The sequence below is a fragment of the Pseudophryne corroboree genome, chromosome 5 (assembly GCF_028390025.1).
Source record: "Pseudophryne corroboree isolate aPseCor3 chromosome 5, aPseCor3.hap2, whole genome shotgun sequence".
Lineage (NCBI taxonomy): Eukaryota > Metazoa > Chordata > Amphibia > Anura > Myobatrachidae > Pseudophryne > Pseudophryne corroboree.
Window position 1 is genome coordinate 653598327 of NC_086448.1, and position 25222 is coordinate 653623548.

At 46.7% G+C, this 25222-nt stretch overlaps 1 protein-coding gene across 6 annotated transcripts in view; it reads left to right on the forward strand.

Annotated features, from left to right (window-relative positions):
* The window catches only part of DTNA (dystrobrevin alpha), a 546028-nt gene that overhangs the window by 462926 nt on the left and 57880 nt on the right, over nt 1–25222 (forward strand). For 4 of the 6 annotated variants that reach the window (XM_063923677.1, XM_063923676.1, XM_063923679.1 and 1 more), the window contains 4 exons: nt 6620–6716; nt 7529–7549; nt 12444–12603; nt 13191–13280. In XM_063923677.1, the coding sequence (XP_063779747.1) occupies nt 6620–6716; nt 7529–7549; nt 12444–12603; nt 13191–13280 (368 nt within the window). The remainder of the gene's footprint in view (nt 1–6619; nt 6717–7528; nt 7550–12443; nt 12604–13190; nt 13281–25222) is intronic. The other 2 variants (XM_063923680.1, XM_063923678.1) reach the window with 1 other exon arrangement.

Consider the following 25222-nt stretch of genomic DNA (forward strand, 5'->3'; position numbering starts at 1 on the left):
TCATGTCTGCTTCTGAGGGTAACGGTTCTGGGGCTGAACACACTGCCGGTGTTGCTGACGCCACAGATCCCTGTCTAAAAATTGGGAAACGCCTCCTCCAGTGGACTCGCATGTGGCTAGGATGGTGGTTTCCTCAGCTCTACCTGTCACTACCGTCACATCTCTGAAAGAGCCTACGGATAAACATGTGGAGGGTTGTTTGAAAGCGATTTACACCCTCACGGGGTGCTGCACAGAGGCCCACTATTGCAAAGAGAGGCCAGGGGTACTGTTCTCCGCTATTTCTAGTCCCGAAACCGAATGGGTCCTCACGGCCCATTCTCAACCTCAAGGCATTGAACAAGTTTGTGAGAGTCTCCAAGTTCCGTATGGAAACCATTCGCTCTATCGTTCTGGCCTTGGAACCTGGGGATTATATGGTCTCCCTGGATATACAGGATGCTTACCTGCATATTCCTATAGCAGTGTCGCATCAGCAATACCTGAGGTTTGCGATTGCCAACCTCCATTACCAGTTTCGGGCGTTACCTTTTGGTTTAACCACGGCTCCGCGAGTCTTCACCAAAGTTATGGCGGTGATGACGGTGGTACTCCGCCGTCAAGGGGTCAGGATCCTACCGTATCTGGAAGACTTGTTGATCCTGGCAAATTCCCCAGAAATTCTCCTACGTCACCTAGATCTGACCGGTTTCTGCAAGCCAACGGGTGGATCATCAACTGGAAGAAGTCCTCCCTGGTCCCTGCTCAGAGCATGGTGCACCTGGGAGCGCTATTGGACACACACAACCAGCGGTTGTTCTTGTCTCAGGAGAAAGTCCTGAAGCTTCAGGACAGGATTCATTGCTTCCTCTCTCGTCCGCAAGTGTCGATACATTCGGCGATGCAGGTGCTGTGTCTCATGGTGTCAGCATTCGACATGGTGGAGTATGCTCAATTCCATTCTCGCCCCCTCCAGAGGCTGATTCTGGCCAAGTGGGACGGCCTGCCTCACCGGATCAGGTCTCACATGATCTCATTGACTCCGGAGGTAGGTCTGTCGCTGTACTGGTGGCTCCAAGACCAACGATTGTGCAGGGGCCATCCCTTCTGGATATCCGACTGGGTCCTGTTGATGACAGATGCCAGTCTAAGGGGTTGGGGCGCGGTGGTGGAGCAACACTCCCTTCAGGGTCGGTGCACCAAGGAGGAGTCTCTCCTCCCGATCAACATTCTGGAATTGCGGGCGGTTTTCAACTCATTGAACCTAGCCCAGTATTTAATTCAGAACCGTCCTGTTCAAGTACAGTCGGACAATGCCACCAAAGCCGCTTGGCAATGAAGGAAGTCTCACGGATTCTTCAATGGGCGGAACGCCATCTACCGCACATATCGGCAATATTCATTCCGGGAGTCCTGAATTGGGAAGCGGACTTTCTCAGTCGTCAGGATGTGCACGCCGGAGAGTGGGGCCTCCATCCAGAAGTGTTTCAACTCCTAGTGGAAAGGTGGGGCCTTCCAGACGTGGATCTGATGGCGTCTCGACACAACCACAAGGTTCCGGTCTTCGGAGCAAGGACAAGGGATCCTCAAGCAGCATTCGTGGATGCGCTGGTGGTGCCGTGGAGGTTTCGGCTGCCGTACGTGTTCCCTCCGGTGTCACTCCTGCCCAGGGTAATTCGGAAGTTCAAGCAGGAAAGAGGAATCCCGCTTCTCATAGCCCCAGCATGGCCCAGGCGGCACTCGTTCTCAGACCTGCAGGGCCTCTCATCAGAGCGTCCAATTCTACTTCCACAACACCCAGACCTCCTCGTCCAGGGCCCCTGTGTCTACCAGGACCTGGCCCGGCTGTTTTTGACGGCGTGGCTCTTGAAGCTTCCGCCTTGAGGGCTAAAGGATTTTCTAAGGCGGTCATTCAAACTATGTTGCGGGCCCGGAAACCGGCTTCTGCTCGGATTTACCATAGGGTCTGGCATTCTTACTTTGTTTGGTGCGCATCTAACAATTATGACGCTTCCAAGTTTAGTACAGCCAAGTTGTTGGCTTTTCTTCAGCAGGGCCTGGACTTAGGCCTGCGTCTGGCCTCCCTCAAGGTTCACATTTCTGCCTTGTCGGTGTGGTTTTAGAGAAAAATTGCGACCTTACCTGATGTGCATACCTTTACCTTGGGACTTGTCGGTGGTTCTGGAGGCGTTACAAGAGCCCCTGTTTGAACCTCTTGGTTCAGCTGTTCTTAAGTGGCTTTCCCTTAAGGTGGTGTTTCTGCTGGCTATTGCATCAGCTAGAAGAGTGTCCGATTTGGGTGCCTTGTTTTGTAGTTCCCCATATCCGATATTTCACCGTGACCGGGCGGTTCTTCTAACTCGTCCCGGATATTTACCTAAGGTGGTTTCTTCGTTCCACCTTAATCAGGAGATTGTGGTTCCGGCACTTGTTTCTCCTGATCTGTCTCCCAAAGAGCGGTCTTTGGATGTGGTACGGGCTCTCCGTATCTATGTGAAGAGAACTGCTTCTATTAGGAAATCTGATTCTCTCTTTGTGCTGTTTGGATTTCACAAACGTGGCTGGCCTGCTCACAAGCAGACTTTGGCCAGATGGATTAGAATGATGATTGCACATGCTTATGTGAAGGCTGGTCTGTCAGCTCCTGCTCACATTACGGCCCATTCTACTCAGTCTGTTGGACCTTCTTGGCAGGGCCGTCTTTTTGTATGGGCTCAATGGGCTCTTGCCCAAGGGCCCCAGGAGTATAAGGGCCCTAGGCTGATAGCTGAGGGTCCCCTCTTTCCAGGGGTACCAGATTTTTGAAAATCGGCCCTGGGGAACCGGAGATATCTGACATTAAAGCAGGGGTCCCCAACCAAGCCTGTTAATTGCACTTCCCAGCCTGATATCTTGGGTTTTGTCTGACTTAGAGTATTTGTGAGGGTATAAGCTAAAAGCTGTGACTCTCCCCTTTTGGTGGACACTGGCAGCTTGTCTCTACTATGCCCAGAACCAGAGATATCAGCCTTCCAGCAGCTGGTCCCTGCTCCAGCTCCACACGCCTAATATGCAGTTTTAGATTTTCGTTGGTGAATTGCTCTGGCTCCTGAATTCTGAACCCCAAGTCCCCAGAACCTTCTGAAAGGTGGGACACTCTAGTTTTTTTTATCTCATTCAAAGCTAAGAAATATATTATCAGAAACTTGAGATATCTGCAGTCAAGCCAAGCTGCCCTCCCAACGGAAAATGATAAATATTAAGCCCACTCCACAATCCACCCCTCCCCTACATATTAAACACCCGCTACCACTCTGGAAGTCATGTAACAGGGCCCCTTCATTCAGCCCAATGCCCCCTTCTACAGTTTAGCCCCATCTGTGCAGTAAAGGAGTAATTATCAGAAATTACTGTTCCAGGTCCTACATGCTGAGCTGAAGATAGAACACCCCCTACCACCCGCGGGACATCACAGCTGCACTGATAGCACCCCCCACCCCTACCGCTGGAGGATGGGTAGGGGGCCCAGTGCATTGCTGTGCCCAGGGGCCTACACTGCTGTTAAGACGGCCTTGCTTCTTGGGCGGCCCGCCGTGGTGCGACCCTTGAACAATTGTGCAAGGCGGCTACGTGGTCCTCAGTGAACACGTTCATAAGGTTCTATGCCTTCGATACTGCCGCTTCCCAGGATGCTTCCTTTGGACGCCGGGTTCTTGTGCCCGCTACAGTGCGTCCCCTCCCATAAGGAACTGCTTTAGGACATCCCCAATGTCTATCCTTGTGGAGCCCAGTGTACCCCGCAGCAGAAAACGAGTTTTATGGTAAGAACTTACCTTTGTTAAAACTCTTTCTGCGAGGTACACTGGGCTCCACAAGGCGCCCACCCTGACGCACTTAGCTTCTTTGGGTTGGTATGGCATTAGCCGCTGACACTTCTCCTGTCGTGAGAATGTGGTGTTTGTGGCTACTAACTGTTGTCGTCTCTTTTACTGCTACTGCATTGGGCTGGTTAACTAAAAACTGAGCTCCTGTGCAGGGAGGCGGGGTTATAGAGGAGGTGGCGCTATGCATCTTGGGAACAGTCAAAGCTTTTGAGCCTGTTGGTGCCTCGGATCAAGATCCTACTCTCTACCCCAATGTCTATCCTTGTGGAGCCCAGTGTACCCCGCAGAAAGAGTTTTAACAAGGGTAAGTTCTTACCATAAAACTCGTTTTTTGTTGCACGCTTTCGCCGTGCACTGTCCCTATTTGAAGCATGGTGGGCGCCCAAAGGAAACTTTTGCCCTGAGATCCACAAGGTCTAGAACCGGCCCTGTCGCCAATTTAGGATTTTTAAATATTTTTTCTTTTCAAATGTAACATGCACCCAACTTAATACAGAAGAGGAGGAGCCAAAAAATACCCTTGCTCCTGGCACCAGGGCACCTAGCTACACCTCTGCCGGGAACTGCCAGCTCACTTACGCCAAACATCTCGCAGTGCATGGCGTATAGAGACTAGATGTATGAGGATGTGTTTTGCGTGGGTAGCAGGATAGGGTACTGTGTGATTCTGGGTCAGATTTATTAAGCCTGGTGAAGTGATAAAGTGGAAGGGGATAACGCACCAGCCAATCAGCTCCTAACTGTCATGGCAGTTAGGTGATGATTGGCTGGTGAGTTATCACCTTCCACTTTATCACTTCACCAGGCTTATTAAATCTGCCCCACAATCACGGCTCAGCCTTTCTGTACACTACATACTCACCTTGCAAGAGATTATAATAACCTTTGATATAAACTTTTGTGTACTATTATTAGCTATGTTGGTGCACTATTAGCTTTAGTCATTGTAGCATTCATATCTAACCTATATAAGGTAGTTTTTAGGGTATAACTCAAATTTCCTATTGTAACATCAAATTCCCCTATTTTATATTGGGTATAACACATTGTGAAATATGTTTCAGCAAATTGCAACACATCTGTGCTTATATCGGTTATATCCATACTTTCCTACTCCGGAAGTTGCAGGTGGCGATATTTCAGGTAGTCCCCTGGAAGAGTAGACGGATCTCCCAAATCTCGCCCACTTCACTAGGAATGGGGAGAAAATACTGGGATTTGCTAGTATGTATGCATACCTCCCAACTGTCCCGATTTTAGTGGGACAGTCCCGTTTTTCACGGTCTGTCCCGCTGTCCCACCCGCGGGTCGCAGTGTCCCGCGGGTGGGGGGACAGTTGGGAGATCCCCCCTGTCACTCGCTGCTCTGGGGAGAGCAGCGGTGAATAGATGCTGTGCGCATGCGCACAGCGTCTATTCACGGCAGAGAGGGACAGGGGGCATGACCAGCAGCTCTCACAGCGCTGTTCATGCCCCCATAATGACGAAAACGGAGGCGTGGCTTGTGATCGCAGCACTTGCCGCGAGGCCACGCCCCCTTTCCGTTAGGCCACGCAATGGTGTCCCTCCTCCACTGCTATCAAAGTTGGGAAGTATGTGTATGGAGGGGGCAGGGCTGAATGGTGCAAATTGTGTCATTTTAGCCATATCCCCTCCACATGAACCCATGAATGACAGCAATTTGATGGGGCGAGGCCCAGTAATGTCAGAGCCCGGCCCCACCCCCCAAATAGGCCAGCTGCATCTCCAGGCTTCTTCCAAAGATGACAACTTCAAAGTTGGTAAATATGGTTATATCAGAGGACAGCACACATTCCCTGTGCAAATGCTGTGGAGTGTCCGAGGCAGGCAGGACATGCAGAAACTGAGATCCATAACTGCTGCAGAGCCAGCTGAGATATGGATTGCTGATGCCTGTGCTCAGTGGTGGAACGGGATCCGGTCTCTAGGACGACCACTATTGGTCGACATGGTTTCTAGGTCGACGTGACAAAAGGTCGATATGAATTTTTCACATTTTTATTTTTTTGATCTTTTTCATACTTTACGATCCACATGGACTACAATTGGGAACGGTAATCTGCCCGAAGCATGCGAGGGTATACGGTGCACTAATTGGGGTTCCCAGTCACTCTACGAAGAAAACGACACCAAAAAATATTTTAAAAAACTCATGTCGACCTTTTTTTCATGTTGACCTAGTACATGTCGACCTAGAACCCCTGTCGACCTAGAAACAATGTCGACCTACTTAGTGTCGACCAATAGTGGTCGACCTAGACATTGTCGACCTAAGTCTATTCTAGCTAACATACCACACCCGGTGGAACTACTGCAGAAGCTGCTGTTATGGAGTCCAGTAATGCTGTCCATTTGTATACCCATTTTCAAAAGAGCAGAGTGAAGGACCTACAGCAGTGTGGACACTTTAACTTGTACCGTCCACTGCCCATCCCCTACCCTACCTCACACACACACACACACACACACACACCGATGCAAGCGCACGCAACACCCACATGATTGCAACACCAAAAGTTAGTAAAAAGATATGGGACATGGAGCGATATGGTCTTAATAGAATAAGTGTTGCTGCCGTTGTCACATAATTCAGATTTATTTACATTATTCAGTTAATTGAGTTGTTCTAGTCATTGTAGCCCTCAGTGTTTATATTGTGCTTGTATGAAGCAAAGGTGTTTTTAGACTACGGTAGTTTATAATATGTGAACGTTGATGCATTAGCAACACTTTGACCTGATCCTTGTCATCCCTCAGACAGCGCAAAGATGAGCTTGAGCAGCGGATGTCTGCCTTGCAGGAGAGCAGGAGAGAGCTGATGGTACAGCTTGAAGGGCTAATGAAACTTTTGAAGGTGAGACATACATCATATCTTGACAGTTAATGGTAGCAGAACAGGAGCAACAGGATGATAAGTAGTATTAGCCATACTATAGGGAAACTGTAGTCTATGGGACTTCATCCTGTGGCCCTTCAGCTACACACCCCAGCATGCCCTGTCTCAGTTTTAGCATGCCTTAATGGCAAAACTGTGACTAGGCATGCTGGGATGTGTAGTTCCACAGTAGCTGGAGGGCCGCAGGTTGAAGACCCATGATGTAGGCTATTAACTCTCTGCAATAGACTGTGCTACATTTTTCTCTTTCTTCATACCTAATGAGGAAATGTTTTCTGGTACTGAGCTGGCTGGACATATGCTTTGTTCTATATACAGTGCTGTGCCCACTGCATACCAACTGTTGGAGTACTGTGTGCTAATAAAACACACAGTAGGAGGAGGTGTGTAGTGAAGGCAGCATCTGATTGCACATCTTGTGCAGCTGTCCAGTCTGTTTCCGCATATTCTGCACACCGTTTCTGCTGCAGGAGTGCATTTCTCATACAGCCATTCAGTTCAGAGTCTTCTAATATTACACACCTGACACTGGCAACAGCACCGCTGTAACCACAGGAGATCCAGGAAAGTACCCCCGCCTGCCACACATGGGGACAAAGCCCCTGTAATTATACTACAAATTATTTTGTGTTATAACAGAAAAATCATCCACTCTAATCAGTTTGGAGTGAAACCATCTTAAATTCCTTTTAAAATTTTTCTTATATCTGAATCATAAATTTACCTGTGTGCATTTAACCTGTTTTCTGTTGTGTATGAACATTTTACAGGAACAAGAGATGAGACAGGCAGTAAGTCCTTTTATGTGTCGCTACCATCGGTTGCACGCGTTTGAGTGTGTTGGCATGATGTCAAACGGGAATACTTTGTCATAAGAATAACAAAACACCATCCTCACGTCTCTAAAATGCTGATCACTGAGGAAGAACAATATATATTCTGTGGTTTACAAGTCTTCTGTTTGCGCTTTAATACTGTGTATTACGTAACGTGTTTCGTCATGTGCCTTGCTCAGTCGTCCAGATGCACCAAACAAGCGTAGGTTTTTTTTGTTACATAACTTTAAGTTGTCAATAACATAAAGGTTTATGGTGTGTACACACGGTGAGATATTTTCTTACAATTTTACTATATAGTCAAAATCGTAAGAAAAGTTAGTGCAGATCGCAAGGTGAAAGTCACCTTGCGATGCGATGCCGATGCGCGGTTCCACGCGATCGGCATCGCAAGCCTAGATTGACTGCAGGCAAGTCAATTTTGACTATCTAGTAGAAAAGATTGTCAAAATTGACACTTAGCCAAAATCGCACATAGGGGGTCATTCCGAGTTGATCGCTAGCTGCCGTTGTTCGCAGCGCAGCAATCAGGCTAACAATGGCATTTCTGCTAGCGAGCGAACACCTTGATTTATGGTAGACTTACCATGGTTAAATCTCTTTCTGCGAGGTACACTGGATTCCACATGGCGCCCACCCTGGCGCACCTAGCTTCTATGGGTTTGTATGGCATTAGCCGCTGGTCTCTTCTCCTGTTGTGAGAATGTGGCTCTATGTGACTACATCTACCGTCTCTTTTACCTGCTACTGCATTGGACTGGTTAACGAAACTGAGCTCCAGTGTCTGGAGGCGGGGTTATAGAGGAGGATGTGCAATGCATCCTGGGAACAGTCAAAGCTTTAGCTTGTTGGTGCCTCGGATCAAGATCCAACTGTACACCGATGTATTCCCTGTGGAATCCAGTGTACCTTACAGAAAGAGATTTAACCATGGGAAGTCTGCCATAAATCTCCTTTTCTTGCTGTAAACACAAGAAAACACAGGTTACAGCCTCGTACAACCACAACAGTGGTTCTTCTGTTCTCTTAAAGTGCTTGTACCCCTATCACTTCATATGATTAAGTATGACAAGTTTGTAGCAAAAATGAAGTAAATAGGCCCATAGGATGTAATCGGGTGTACTACGATATACCGGTGCTCGGGATCCCGACCGCCAGAAATGCGGCAGCGGGGTGAGCGCAAAAGAGCCCCTTGCGGGCTCGCTGCGCTTGCAACACTGTGGGCACGGTGGTGCTACGCGTGCCACGCTATTTATTCTTCCTCCAGGGCTGTCGGAAACACCACAAGAGGGAGAATAGTTGTCTGTGTCCCGGCGGTAGGGATCCCAGCGCCGGTATGCAGAGCGCCGGAATCCCGACAGCCGGGATATCGAGTGCCTCCCGATGTAATCCACAAGGGCAGTGACACTGTCCTAAAATCTAATGCCAATCATAGGCATGCACAGCTAATTTTATTAGGGGGTGCACCGCAGGAGTGCCTAGAACGCCCTTTGGGTGTGTCTAACACTGCCTTTTGGGCATTTCTAGCACTGCTCAGGGACATGTAATACCCCAGCATTGCCATATACATGTAACGCCACCAGCGTTGCCATATACATGGAACGCCCCCAGCGGTGCCATATACATGTAACGCACCCAGCGGTGCCATATACATGTAACGCCCCCAGCGGTGCCAGATACATGTAACGTCCCCCAGCGGTGTCAGATACATGTAACGACCCCCAGCGGTGCCAGATACATGTAACGCCCCCTGCGGTGCTGGATACATGTATCGCCCCCCTGCGGTGCCGGATACATGTATCGCCCCCCTGCGGTGCCAGATACATGTAGCGCCCCCCTGCGGTGCCAGATACATGTAACGCCCCCCTGCGGTGCCAGATACATGTAACGCCCCCCTGCGGTGCCAGATACATGTAACGCCCTCAGCGGTGTCAGATACATGTAACGCCCCCAGCGGTGCCAGATACATGTAACGCCCCCAGCGGTGCCAGATACATGTAACGCCCCCAGCGGTGCCAGATACATGTAACGCCCCCAGCGGTGCCAGATACATGTAACGCCCCCAGCGGTGCCAGATACATGTAACGCCCCCAGCGGTGCCTTATCAATCAGCTGTCTCTCCGGGTCTGAGTCCATTGCCAAAGAACCTAACAGTATGTTTTTGGAGTGTGAGAGGAAACCCACACAGATACAAGGAGAGCGTAAACACTCTCCAAAGAGTGCTCTGGGCAATTATGCTATTCAATTCACCCCTGCTTTTCCTATGCATTGCACATAATACTTAGGGGGCCATATGAATAGTGCCGGGAAGTAGGTCCCTGGAGCTATTTAATTGGCCGCGCTGTTAAACCTGACTAGAGGAAATCAGACTAAACTAGTACCGCAATGTTGATCTCTGCCTTGCACAAATAGCATCACGGCCGGCACTTAAGTCAGAGAATGCCGTTTTCTGCACCTAAACACCCGGCTTAAGGCAGGTAACCGGCAGCTCCCAAGTAAGTGCATGGCGCGATGGGGACAATTGCATAACTCCGGGACCTCCTACCCGGCGATATTCATATCTGCCTGAATTGAATTACCCCCTTAGTGTCTAAATCAGGCCTTGCCAACCTGTGACATGCAGGGTTTATGGCACATTAACACTACTTTTGTAAATTGTGTACATGCAAATCTCTTAACTACTTTTGTATCCTGTATGCAGTTCTTAGCACTGGTCACAAAGCAAGTGTAACACAGCCACAGTATCTCAAATGTCCAACTATTGATTAAATATCAGTATAAATGTAGTTGCTGTTAATAACGTGATATTATAGAACACGATAAGTATTACTATGTGTTTACATGTGCAAAATAAACACAGATTTATATTTACACCCAGCATAAAGCAATACAATGTGGAACAGTGCAGTACAGTCTTACATACAGATGGTGGACTTAAATATGGGGTCTATTTACTAAGCTTTGTTTGGAGAAAAAGTGGACAGAGATAAAGTACCAGCCATTCAGCTCCTAACTGTCATTTGTCAAACCCAGCCTGTGACATGACAGTTAGAAGCTGATTTGCTGGTACTTTATCTCTGTCCACTTTATATCTATCCAAGGCTTAGTAAATAGACCCCTATGTGTGTGCTGATTTGTGCCATATTAGCTCCACCCACTGACACACAGTGCGATTGGATGGCAAATCTAGGACAGGATACAATCGTATCTCAAGGCAGTGAAAATACTGTCAGGTTACTGAGATGCATAACTATAAAGCGTAGGAATGTCAATTTGTACAGGATAATAAATGTTAGTTTGTGTAAAGCTACAGGCTAAGACAGCAGACACCTGACCAGCTTTAAAATCGAAGAACGTTTTACTGCACAACTGGCATCCAGTCAAAGGAGTGCCTCCTGAGTGCTGGAAATGTGTTTCATTATGTGTGCTAGGAAACCATTTACGGTGTATCATTCCTGTCACGTCACCTTACCCCTAATAATGGTTTGGACAGCTTACATTAATACAGTATGTTTACCTTATGCTTGGACAGGTCTTGCATAAAGTTCATATGTTGTCTGCATGAGCCTAGCACATGTTTTCTGTGGCTTCCTAGGGTTGTGCTGGTTGTACTCATAATACATCAGAAATTACTCTTTATATATATCTACTAAGAGAATAATTCATTAATATGTTTTTATTCTTGTTTCCTTATTTACCATTAATAATTCTGTTTCAGCAATAAACATAATTATATTCAAGTGAAATACTTAATTGTTACTTTTTGTTTGAGGTTACAGTTTCATCCATTACTGTAAAATTGGAATTGTCTCTTCATATTGGCAAAATTCACACAGGGTTGGACTGGCCAAAAGGGGAAACCCCCGGTGGGCCATACTGCCTGGGCCCCCTCCTACTCCTTTAGGGATCAGGTTCCAAATGGTGCAGTTGAATTATACATTTTACATATGTTACCTTATACTGTACAGGACTATGGTGTATTCTCTACAGTGCATTGCTGTTATTCATCTGGTGCATTATCATGCATGCACTAACAGTATTTACTATATATCTATTTATCAAGAAGCCCAGACCTTGCACTCTCTAATGGTTAGCCAAGCCTCTGTGGAGGCTGGCCACACCGCCTCTGGAGACTAATCCCTAAATATGGGCCCCTACCACTGCATTCCTTCCGGGTTGGCCATTCATGCCACAGTCCAACACTGAATTCACACATTCGTGTCAATCCAATCAGGTACAAGTTGTTTCATGAAACGCAGACATTTGCAGAAATGCGCGCTTCCCCAATGCTTTTGGGGAACTTCAGGGTTACTTTAAAAAATCTAAAAAGCAATTATATTTTAAAAATAATAATTTGGGCTGCAAAACTAAGTAGTTGATTTTGGGGTAATTTGAGACCATTTTCTTTAACCCCCCTACATGACATGTAATTATTGTACTAATTAAGATCATTTAAAGCCTCCAATTGCCTAATTAGTTATGGGGGGGGGGGGGGGGGGGGGTGCTAAGGTGTTCTGCATGATATCCAGTAATTTTAACCTTAAAATAAGGATTTTGCCTACCATCTCTCACCTTCAGGGAGGTGCAAAAGACAAAATGCAAGTTTACTCTGACTGGTCCAATGCGAGTTGTTAATTGGATTGCAAAATGTGAATTCACAGAGAAAACAACAACTGGCAACTCACACCTAATTGGATTGATCCCACTGAAACTGGAAGTTAGCAAAAGGAACATAATATAGCAAGCAATAAAAGAATTACAGTTTAGTTTGTCTGCTAGTTATAAAAAATACAATTGATGAAGTAAATTCCAGTTTCCCTGCTGATTAACTCTCTCGCTTGTTTTATAGTCTCAGGGGGCGGGCTCCCCTCGCTCTTCTCCCAGTCACACCATCAGCCGTCCTATCCCAATGCCTATAAGATCTGCATCTGCGTGCTCCACCCCAACACACACTCCTCAGGACTCTCTGACTGGGGTTGGCGGAGACGTGCAGGAAGCATTTGCACAGAGTACGTCTACATACAGAATGATGTCTAGAAATCAGGATGTTTCTTATGTAGCAGCAGATGAGATTTGTAAAATGGCAGCAGTTTTGTCAATGTGCTAGAACATTTTAGAAAAGTGTGTGCTGAATCCATCACAGCAGAAATAAACCAAGCACATTTAAAAACTTTAAGATACCCTGTAAGATACCCCTAATTACAAATGTGTTTTATAATCCGGAAATAAAAACCAACTTGGTAAATGCTGCATCGGTCTCTCTATGTCCATATTGACTAAGCTGACCCTGAAAATAGCTGTGCAACAATGATCCCATATACCTGATAGGCCTTGATATTATTTTGCTGTTATTATGATTTCTATGCAAACTATATGTCGTATTTAACATAAATTTTTGTACATTTGTAACTTTCATGATTTTATACCTGTATGCAAATTGCACAAATACTGTTTGGAAAAAGAACTGCCAACAATATTGAATGAAAATAAGACCACAGAAATATATATATGGGTGAAGTTACAAAACTTGGGGCTAGTGTTGTACAATGTTCTCAGTGCTCCCGGATCATGTTCTTATCTGGGTTTATTCTGTCAGGTGCGAGAAGAAATCTGCGGAATGATTTGCTGGTAGCAGCTGATTCCATCACTAACACCATGTCATCTCTGGTGAAGGAGCTGAAGTCAGGTAAGATAATTTGCCCAAGTCTCATTATTATTATTATTTTTAACAAAACAGTGACCAGCATTTAACAACGACTCCCAGCATGCAGTGCAAATTCATGGTTCAGTTTTAAGGTCCCACTGATCCTCCCCAGCAAAGGAATAGTCCACTCATGCCCCTAATTCTCATCCAGGGGTTTCCAGGGCCCATGCCCCTAACACAGGTAGAGACACTTTGGGCATAAAGCCTGGAAAAACCTGTGCATGGTCTACATGAGGTTTTTTGTGGGTTTTTTTCTCATTTGATTGCTGAAATCTTTTCTGGTTGGCAAATAATCAGAATATCGTAAGGATTGTACCCCATTTAGTATCTGAGATCTCCTCTCAGGAGGAAGAATCAATACTTCAGACTTTGAGGATCCATTGGTAAATGAGGGGTTTCCATACAGAAGACAAGATGACTACAATTTAGTTCTAGTCATGTGACGATCGCCGGCACCCCTACACACGAAGCGATGTGTTCTTAATTTTTAAGCAATCTAGTCAGATTGCTTAGAAATTAAGTGAACATCGCTCCTTGTGTACCCCCCTTAACTAAGTGAAGCCTACATCAGACTCGATAGGAAATTTCAGATTCCGTGCAGGCTGCAAGATCCTTATAATCTACTTAGTAAGATACTGCGAAGAAGGTATTCCCGCAGAAAGTAGGTTCACTTATTCTACATCTTTCAAAGTCTTCCATCATTCCTCTTACAAATGCTGCTTCACTGAAGAACAGCACAGATATAACAAAAGTGAAGTCATTTGTCGATAGTTGCAGCGAGAGCTGCTCTTAGTCCCATTTCAATATCAGCCTGAGGCAATAAAGCAGTTGGGGGATTCCAATCCGAGTGTGATTTGATAATCTTGGTGAACCACAGCCAATAGGCATCCACATATTTGGGTCAGGATTTCAGCCTTAGTCATCGTAGTACAACGTACACTCTTTCTTAAAGCCTGGGAAGTGATTGCAGTGAGCAAAAGCACTCAAGTCACAACCCTTAAAGGTTGATATACTACTGTATGTGTGACTGCATTGGACAAAAACATCAGTCAGGCCACAGGAGTAAATGTTCTTACCTTCCTATTGATGCTGCCAGACACAAGGTACCGAGATTCTGTTCCTTATTGTTTTTTAGTACATTTAAAGGGACAAACCTCTAAAGGACAGTAATCCGCTCTGTAGGAGGCCAACAGACAAACAGGCCTGATTAGCAAAGTGGTTTATTAAAAGGATGGTACATCAAAATTGATAGGATCATTTCCAGGCATGCTGGCAAATTCAGTGGACGGATGACAGATATTGTCCTTTATGAGCAGGCCAAAAACCTCCACTACCCTAAGAAGCCCCAGTGGTGCTAGCACAAATTTGGCCGCCTGCGCAATGTGAAACTGGCTAAACAGCAGGAGTGCTGTATTGAGGGGACTAGCTCATAGTTCCATAGTGCAAAAGGATGGTGCTTATAGAAAATGTGCTTTTCTTTTTTTTTTTATATTAAATTTTTTATTGAGTTTTTACACAGATTACAGATACAGTCAAATTGGTAAACAAACTCAAAAAGGGGGGACTAAAATATACAAAACAAGACTAATAAAGACATGGGGGGGGGAATGTATCAGGGACGTCTTAATACAACAATAACATCAAAGGGTATCGAAGAAGGAAAGGTCTGTAACTCTTAACTAGTTAAGGTCCAGAATGGACCGGGGAGTGAAGCACAGAGAGGTCAGGTAGGTCATTCGGGGCACCAGATACACCCATTTGGCTCAATCTCTCCCTATACATGGACCATTTAAGCCACTTCCTGCTAATAGAAGGAGATTCCGTAGCAAATTTGCCCTCCGCAGTTTCAAAAACATAATGTTGATGGATTTTACTTTCTATCATTGATAGACTGGGGATAACCGCCGACCTCCACTTGGAGGCAATGGCGGCTTTAGAGGCTATGAGAATGTGGCCCAAGAGGTATCTATCACCGCTAGACATCTCACCCTCATAATAATGAAAGAGTGCCAAAAGGGGGTCAGGTATAAGGACCACTCCCAGTATGTGGGAAATGAAAAGGAACACCTCCCTCCAGAGCGACTGGATTACCGGACATAACCAGAAAACATGAAGGATATCTCCCACCATCCCACAATTCCTCCAGCAGCTGGCGGAGACATCAGGCCAAATCTTATGCAAACGTTCCGGTGTAAAATATACCCTATGGACCAGTTTATAATACATTTCACAGTGATTTACACATCTAGAAATTCTAAAGCAGGACTTAAAGATAACTGTCCAGACATCTTCATTAAAGACCGCAGGGAGGTCTTTTTCCCATTTAGTCTGTGAGGGGAATGTCCCCTGGCGGGACCCAGTCAGCAGATGCTGATACCATCTGGTGATGCCCCCCCTATTACCGCTAGGTACTAGGAGGGATAACAGTATTTTGGGGAGACCGGTATAGCGAACACGGCTGGACGAACAGCTTTGAAGCCAATGCCGCAATTGCAGGTATTTATGAAAATCTTGTTTAGGTACCTGAAATTGTTCCTGGAGTAGGGAAAAAGGGACTAAAACCCCGTCTTGAAGCACATCTTGTAAGGTGCGAAGACCTATGTCTCGCCAATGGTGTAAATGTAAGTCTGGGATCAATAGAGCTATAGCGTGGAGAGATAACTGTGGGGAGGGCAAAGCACCAGCAGGGAGGTATCCAAGTGCGGTTCTCCACGCAGACAACGTTGCGTGGACCGCGGAGCACTCCGCAATTCTATCAGGAAGTGAAGCAGTAGGCATCCAAAATAGGTCCGCCAGTGTAAAGGGGGCTACCGCATTCTGTTCTAAGTCTACCCATGGTTTACGAGTATCCTGGGTAAACCAATCTCTGGCCTGGGCAAGTAAGCAGGCAGTATGGTATCTCTCTAGGTCAGGATATGCGACTCCACCGGCCCTCTTTGGAGCAGTTAAGGTAGATTTCGCTATTCTCGGCTTCAAGCCCCCCCAAACGTAACTAGATAATAAACGATTAAATCTATTACATACGTCTTTGGGGAAGGACCTTGGGATGGTGCGGAAAAGGTACATCAATTTTGGTAGAAGGACCATCTTTGCAGCTGCCACCCGTCCGACCCAGGAGACCTCCTGCATCATCCAATCTTTTATGAACAGTTCAAATGCACGAAAGAGTGGGTCGTAGTTACAACCTGTTAAGTCCCGACCCCTAGATAGATGCACACCCAAATACTTAAGTGATCTAATTTGCCACGCATACTTGTATTCATCCTTCAAACGTCTTAGAGCGCTATCGGGAATATTCAGAGGGAGGGCCTCCGTCTTAGTGGTATTCAATTAGTAGTAGGAGACCGCTCATAGGAGTCTAAGAGAGTGTGTAAATATGGTAGAGACGCTTCAGGCTCTCTAAGACACACCAAAATATCATCCGCAAAAAGACATATTTTATGAGGCTTCCCTCCCACTACCGGTCCTACAATTGAGTCTAACACCCTAATCCGCTCCGCTAGAGGCTCCACGGCTAAAACAAAGATAAGAGGGGATAGCGGGCAACCCTGACGGGTCCCATTAGTAATGTTGAATGTAGAGGAGTTACAACCATTGGTGAAAACCGAAGCCGAGGGTGAGGAGTACAAAGCTAAAATGGAATCAAGGATCCTACCCACAAATCCAAAACGTCCCAGCGTAGCTCTTAAATAGCCCCAGTGAAGTCTATCGAATGCTTTTTCTGCATCCAGAGAAAGGAGCAAGAGAGGTTCGCTCCGGCCCTGGCAACATTCAATCAAATTAATAACCCTGCGCGTGTTATCTGACGCTTGCCGGCCCATAACAAAACCCACCTGATCGGGGTTGATCAAACTAGGCAGGAGAGGGGATATCCTATTTGCAACCATCTTAGCGAACAGCTTAAGGTCGGTGTTCAGTAATGCAATTGGACGGTAATTCTGAACCACTGTTGGAGATTTGCCTGGCTTAGGGATGGTAACAATCCGGGCTTCTAACATCTCTTTAGGAAAACATGTGGAGTCAGAAGCTTCACTGAAGACCGACAGCAAAAGTGGGCCAAGGGTTGATTTAAATGTTTTGTAAAAGTTAGAAGGGTACCCATCTGGGTCGGGGGCCTTATTCATTGGGCATAAATCTATAGCCGCTTCGACTTCTTCGAGTAGCCAGGGGGAGCTAAGGGATTCACGAGTCCGAGAATCAATAGCAGGGAGTGACAACCCGTCTAAGAAACCGGCAATATCTGCCGGAGTAGGTTGAGGGGTACCAGGGTCATCTTTGAGGTTGTACAATTGCGAATAATAGTCAGCAAACGCATTAGCTATCTCAACCGGATCGGTTACTTTAACTCCCGAGGATGTATGGATAGCCTGTATGCGTTCTTTAGCTCTACGCCCCCTCAGTTTACGCACCAGCAAACGTCCCGCTCTATTTCCCAGCCTATAGTATTTTTGATTAAGCCTCTGCAAATTGCGGTGAACTTCAGTTAAAGCAAATATATTAACTTTTTCACGGGCCTCAAGGAGTTGCTTATAGAGGGATTTATTATCAGGGCTAAGTTTGTGTGCAGATTCCAGCCGGGCAGCTTCTCTTTCGGCCGAGGCGTATCTATGTCTATACTCACGTTTAAGTCTAGCTGCTATTTGGATCGCGGAACCCCTAACCACGGCTTTCAGAGAGCACCAATGTGTGAAAACAGATGTATCTTTAGGGCAGTTTGTAGCCAAATATAAATCTAGGGATTGCTGGATAGCCGCTGAGCCTCAGGGCGGGCAAGGAGATAGGTGCCCATTCTCCAAGGGCCATGGGGGACCACCTTCTTACTAGTATCCCAAACTACTACAAGTGGGGAGTGATCTGACCAGGACATTGGTAGTATATCCACCCTCCTAATAGCCGCTAACGTCCACTTATCAGCTAGTGCTAAGTCTATTCTAGAGTACGAACTGTGTACATGAGAATAGAAAGTGTAATCCCGTTCTGCAGGATGTCTAGCTCTCCACACATCATATAGCGCATACTCTGCCAAAAGTTGACTAAACTTGCCTGAAGGGTCCTGGGGTGGACTGCTACGAAGGGATCTGGTCGGACGGGAGCGGTCAATAACGGGGTCCAGCACCATATTGAAGTCTCCTAGGATCAAAAGGGCACCTTTAGCGTGATCCTGGAGAATTCTACAGAATGTTCTGAGAAACGAAATTTGTTTGATATTTGGGGCGTAGCAAGAGACCAGAGTAGTCTCTATATCGTCTAGCCGACCAACTAAGATTAAATATCTCCCTGCTGGGTCTTCATATTTAGCGGACAGAACAAACGAGCAATGTTGTGCTATAAGAAGGGCCACTCCCGCTTTCTTAGCGGGTCCATTGGCAGTATAGCAATGGGGGTAACGTGAATTAGTGAAGAGAGGGGGATTTTGATTCTGAAAATGTGTCTCCTGCACTGCTACCACATCTGCCTTAAGCTTATAAAAATAATTCAAGGCCACTCTTCGCTTTTGAGGAGAGTTAAGCCCTTTAGCGTTAATGGAGATTATGTTCACCATATTCCGGAGGGGATATAGCTGATGACTCCATTGACCAATTTCTGTGCTTAAGCAGACATACCTGATAGGGATAGGGAAACATGTCAAAGAACAAGAGGGAAGACATAAAAAAAATTACAAAAACAAAACTGAACTGATCTCTCTTGAGATCACAACCAGTCGCCATAATGTGGCGGCTGTGTAGGCTATAGGGGGGGTTAGTGGCATAGCTCCCACCCGTTGCCATATTTGAAACCATGAACTGAATAACACAAAAAAAACATCCCAATTCCCTGAGAACAGCTAAATCTACCTGAACCGAAACTGAACATTAAGATCAGAAAATGGTAAACAAACCACGCTCTTACTTGGGAACATAATATGAAAATTAAATCCCAGAAAAACAGTAACAGTAGAGCCATCCGTACCACCCTAGGGACCCTCCCCACAAATTAAACTACTGAACTCCCCCCGCAACCAATTTCAATAGACAACTGCTATGTCAGGGGAGGCGCCAGGCAAAAAACCCAGAGAAAATAACACTGGGCAACTAGTAAATCAAAGTATACAATCAAGAAACTATTTCTGAAACATGGACAAATCGCCCACTATACTCAGCGCCTCCACCGACACACCACGGTCCATCATACAAGGGTACAGGTAACAGTAATAGAGCGTGAAAATAATGCATTTTCATTAAGACATCTCTGGGGGCATCTCCTGGGGCCGCCCTGACCTTGGGCAACCGGTGTATTCGGTCAATTAGGAAGTCTGCCGATGGAGACTGAGGTAAAAGAGCTTTAAATAGGGCCACTGCGTAATCGTGTAAACTGCTGTGTGACACCGATTCGGGGACTCCACGTAGCTTAAGATTGCTTCGGCGCGATCTGTCCTCTAGATCTGTGACTTTATCCCGCAAAAGCCTCACCTCTGCCTCTAATGCATCATGAGAGTCCAGTAAGCTGTTGTGAGACCCCACGACTTCCTCCATTTTAGTTTCCAAGTGGTCAGTGCGACCACCCAGGTCATCTATAGATTGTTGACACGCCGATAATGTCGTACGGAACTCAGCCGCCACTTCCTCTTTAAAACGGGACAAAAGTAGCTTCATAGTGCCCACAGTGAGGGCATCTCCATCTCCGATCTTGTCCAGACTCGAGGCACTTATAGGTGTGGAAGGTGGCACCTCCAGTGAAGGAGGAGTCTGATGGACTGGATCTTTTGTGGAGGACCCGGCGGATTTAGGGCCCGACATTCTCGGAGATGACTTGAAGAATGAAAGCTGCTGCGCAGGCTTAGACGGCTTGCTGCGTCTAGAAGGCATACTAAGGCCCGAAGGAAGACAGCTCAACGATTCCCAACACCTCAAACGGGAGATGGCTCCACCTGCTCCGGGAAAACTAGGACGTCACGAAGATAATGGCAGGGGTGGGAAATACGTCCTGGTTTACATTGGCATGAGCAGAGCTGACAAGGCTATGAGGCTAGCCATCTTCTTGCATACACAGATGAAGCACATGGGTATGGGGTAGCTCCGTCCCCGCAGATCAAGCATCCCAGGGACACTCAGGTCAGGGCCTCAGGTTATAGAGAATCAAGATCCAGGACTAGGCTCCCCAGAGGGGTATTATAACGTAGTGGGAAAGAATCCCGGCCACCTCCCGCCGGTGAGTCAGGAGCGCCGCCCAACACCAGAGAGGATTTCAAATGCCTGGAGGTGTGTCAGTAGTGCTGGGGGCAGATTCTTCACTTTCTCCCCAGTCGCCCCTTTGATTATTGTATAATGGGTGGCCACCCCTGGCTCCCCCGTCCAGTGCGGAGCAGTCGAGAGCCGCAGAAAGCCGTGCCGCCTCTTCCCCACCGTCCCGCGAGCCCCCCACAGCCGTGGGCGAACTCACCGAGACGCAGGAGCTCCACGAATCTCCGAGGCACCCGAGAGTGAGCTGATGAGGTGAGTGGAGGAGGAGGTGAGTGGGGGGGGGGGAGGGGGGTCCCCGCTGTCCTCACAGGGCAAAATTAACCCCAGAGCACGGGGAGACTTTGCCCCAAAGTCCCAAGTAGCCTAGGGGCACCCGCGATATGAACCGCTACTCTGATGACAGGCAGAGGGAGGTCGCGGTAAAGCCGCCCGCAGCAGAGCGCCACAGGCTTCCAAGGTCAGCGCACGGGGAGGGGAGACTCAGCTACCTTTCCGAGTCAGCCGGCCGCTTACACTCCGGTGCCGCCTGACGTCTCTCCCGCGCCGCCGTCCCGTCTCTCTGCAGCGTTCAGCCTCCAAGATGGCCGCCGCCCGTCCTCCGGAGTGCACCTCTCGGCCCCCGAACAGGTCTCGGGTTACCCCCGTCCGGCAGGTATGAGCACCGGGTGGGAGACAGTGGTGTCCCAGCCAGGGACCGGGTTCAGGAAGGCTCCACAGGCGACCCGGGCGGGCCAGCAGCAAACCGCGGGTGAGGTAGAAATTGAGGCCCCGGCTTCAGGGCAGTGAGTAGGCCGCAGTCCGCAGGAGCCAGGAAACCGGCTCCCCGACTCCGCAGCACCGTCTCACCGCCTTCTCCACTGATAGTAAGTGCTAATAGGAACACTTAGGGCGGGTGGGAGGTTTAAAGGGTTCAAATTATTGTCTATAAACTTCCAGGTCCCTGGGAGCTTACACAAAATGCAGCCTGCTCAGGCAACCTCCAAGCCACGCCCCCCGAAAATGTGCTTTTCTAACAAACACAATCTTATCTCAGATATATTACCTCATTTTCTGTTAGGGTCTCTAGCTATTGTTCCAGCTGTTGTAATTTTTTTCTCTCTACCCTCACATTCTCATCTCTTTTCCTTGTCTTGCACTCTCCTCTCTTCCTCCCATCTCTCTCTCCCCCTCTTCCACCAATCTCTCCCCTCCTTCATCGCTTGTCTCTCTTCTGCTCCCTCTTTCTCCCCCTCTTCATCTCATCTCTTCAGTTGTTTATCACATATACATGCTATGACTTGTAGTCCTCTAACAATAGTAGAGCTATTCTAGTAGTGCTTTCTCCCTATGTAAAGCACAATGACTGATTATTATGATAATAGTGGTTTCCAAACATGGCGGAGTAGCAACTGGAAAGAATGCTGCATCGAAACAATCATCTGCATACTAAAAGGTGTGGTATTGTCATAAAATCTTCCCTATGCAAATATTACTGGATTGTATCAAACCCAGTTTGGCAGTCACTGCATAGTAAACACTGGCTGCTGTCTTCCCTCACTACAACTGAATGTGGTTCCTATGGCGTGGATACTGAGTGTGGGTATAAAGAAATAATAGCTTGCTGCGCTTGTTGCGAGCTGCTTAGTTTGTAGATCGAGGGATCAAGTTTATGAGGGGGTGTAAATGAGCGCTATGTGTAAGTGCAAGTGTGGTGGTGTAAAAACAAAATTGAAAGTAAAAATAAATAGAAATAAATAAAAAATATATAAATATAAAGAAGATACAGTTGTGGGAAAAAGGAAGAAGAAAGAGGAGTACAGCTGAGTGCAGTACGGAAAAGTTAGTAGCAAGGAGATTTTTTAGGTAAGTGCAATACGGAAAAAAGTAAAAATTATTTTAAAAACAATAGTCAGTGTTTACAGCCCCTTCTGGGTGCTGTGGACACTGGGTTGGTGTAGCTTAAGTCCTGCTTGTCGTTTGTATTAGCTATCCCTAGCTTACCTTACATTCAGGTGCGGTCCGGTTACCGTTCCGAGCGATGTGAGCTCTGACTGGAAGTTCGGGCATCGGCTTCTGGTGACGTCAGACGCTGGTGGTGGCAGGACTTGTTCACCATTTTGCGTCTGCTCCCACAATAAGCCAACATGTTTCTAATTCTGCTGGATTCTTTCTCAAGGATAAGTGGTGCTTGTCATGTGTGTTCCTTTTATTGGGTAAAAACTTTATTAGAAAAAATGGAAGTGGCTGGAACCGGAAGTGGGGTAGTGGAGGTATCCTCATGGTATAAATCTTCTTTTGCACTTATAAAGAAAAAGAGTAGTAGAGGTTTCTAGAATAAGAATACAATGAGAGGCTACCTTGGTGCGGTGGGTAAGCTCATAGCCCTGGACAGGAATATGCTAAACGCCTCTGGTTATTACAGGTTGAGCTAGTGTGAGATAGTGCACCTGCTACTTTTTCCGTCTGTACACTGTATTAAGTCTCAAGCAGAGTAGCACCTCATTACCTAATTATGGTGTGCAAATTAGGGCCCCCTTCCCTTTATAAGTCTTGAACACCATCAGCTGGCAAGAATGATGTATACTGTGCACAAGTGACATCAAATCATTATATACTGCAATTCACCACCAAGCAGGATGCGAAGCAACACGTCACTTTCTGTGTACACAAACAACTGTATCAAATGCACAAATTCATTTTCTTATGGACAGTATCAAGTACATTCTTTATCACAACTATTTTTGGTATGAGGGAGATTTCTACCTACAACAGTGCAGTACAACAATGGGAACATCATTCGCACCGAGTTATGCGAATCTTTTCGTATCACGATAGGAGGACCTGAACATCTGGGACCACAACCCGCATCTGAATAACATCGTATGTTGGCATTGATACATCGACGATGTCTTCTTCATTTGGAACGGAAGCCAAGAAGAGTTCCCCACCACATACAGTGAAATCACAGTGATCTTTTTAGATCTGGAAATCTACATAGAAGAAAACAAAATTCTTAAACATCAAGAACTTCCAACAAAACAAAAGGATTCCAGCATTGCACAAATTGTGCTATTTGTAAGAACCAACAGACAACTACAAAACCCACTTTACATTTCAGGTCAAATACAACAAAGGATGAATTAAAAATCAAAGACCACATAACTTGCCAAATGGAGGGAGCAATATACGTACTGGAATGCCGTGTGGAAAACAGTACGTAGGACAAAACCAAGTGTATCTAAAAACAAGAATCGCTGAGCATGTCTACAACATAAAAAGAGGTTTAAAGACACATAGTGTGTCAGCTTATTTTCTAACTAAATACAATAAAGACCCCACAGGTCTAAAATTCATCAGAATCCAGAATGTCAGAGCTCACTAGAGGGGGGAAATGTCGTAAACTTTCTAAAGAAAAAAAGAAACTGAATGAGTCCATAAACTAAAAACTGTGGAACCCCTCGCACCCACTTAATCCCTTTCAATTCCTACAAATCTGGCAGTTCTTAGGTTCCCTGCCCTCCTCCGAACCCTCACGCCCCTGGAAAGTTTATGCGTACACTCTCCCCTCTCCAAAGGCTCAATCTCTTCACTCTACTCCCTTTTACTGGATTCGTCCCTTCCTTCCTCCTGGCCTCACGAGCTCGCCTGGGAACGTGATCTCGGGCCCCCTCCGGAGGGTGGCGACTGGGAGGACATGAGACTGGGGATTGCTAAGTGCTCCATTGCTACCGCCTTCAAAGAGACGGCTTACAAAATCTACTACCGTTGGTACTATACCCCGGACAGGCTACATAAACTATTTCCATCTACTTCCCCTGCTTGTTGGAGGAATTGTGGATCTAGAGGCGACATGCTACATATATGGTGGACATGTCCGTCCATCATCCCCTTTTGGAACTTAGTACTGAGAGATCCCTGGATCTTTCTGCTGTGCTACCCCCCTCCGACACTTGATAAATTCTCCCGTAAACTGACTACACATATTTTAACCGCAGCTAAATCACTGATAGCCCTCCACTGGAAAGACCCCTCCCCTCCCTCTCTCTCAGCCCTCAAAGCCAAAATTTGGCATATTGCATCTATGGAACAGATTACGTACTACCTTCATCACCGTGGTCATGTTTTTGAGCAGGTTTGGGCCCCCTGGCTCACAGCTGAACGTCAACCACCACCTCGCCTCTTACGTGGACCCATGGGCACCGCCGACTGACCTCTCTCTGCCTCCTTCTTATTCTTCACTTGCATTCTTTCTCTATCTTTTACCCTATACCCACTAGTCTCAGCAAATATACTGTGATTGGATTCCTCTGTCGTGGTCTTCCCTTTCCCCTACCCTCCTCCCCCCTCCTTCCCGTCCCCCCCCAAATTGGATACTTAATTACTGCTATGTTATTTTTGTTTGCTTTTACGGCTTATTCTAAAATTGTGGCTTCCATTGGACGTTGGTCCTTCTGACCACCAGTCCCCCCTCTCGATATCTGTTTATCTATTGTAATTTGCCACGCAAAATAAAGAATTAAAAAAAACAAAAAACTGTGGAACCACATGGTCTAAATATCGACATAGAATTAAACGTTTTCCTTTACTAAACACACATAACACTTTTGATTCATATTTCTCTTACGTCCTAGAGGATACTGGGGACTCCGTAAGGACCATGGGGTGTAGACGGGCTCCGCAGGAGACATGGGCACCATAAAGAACTTTAGATGGGTGTGCACTGGC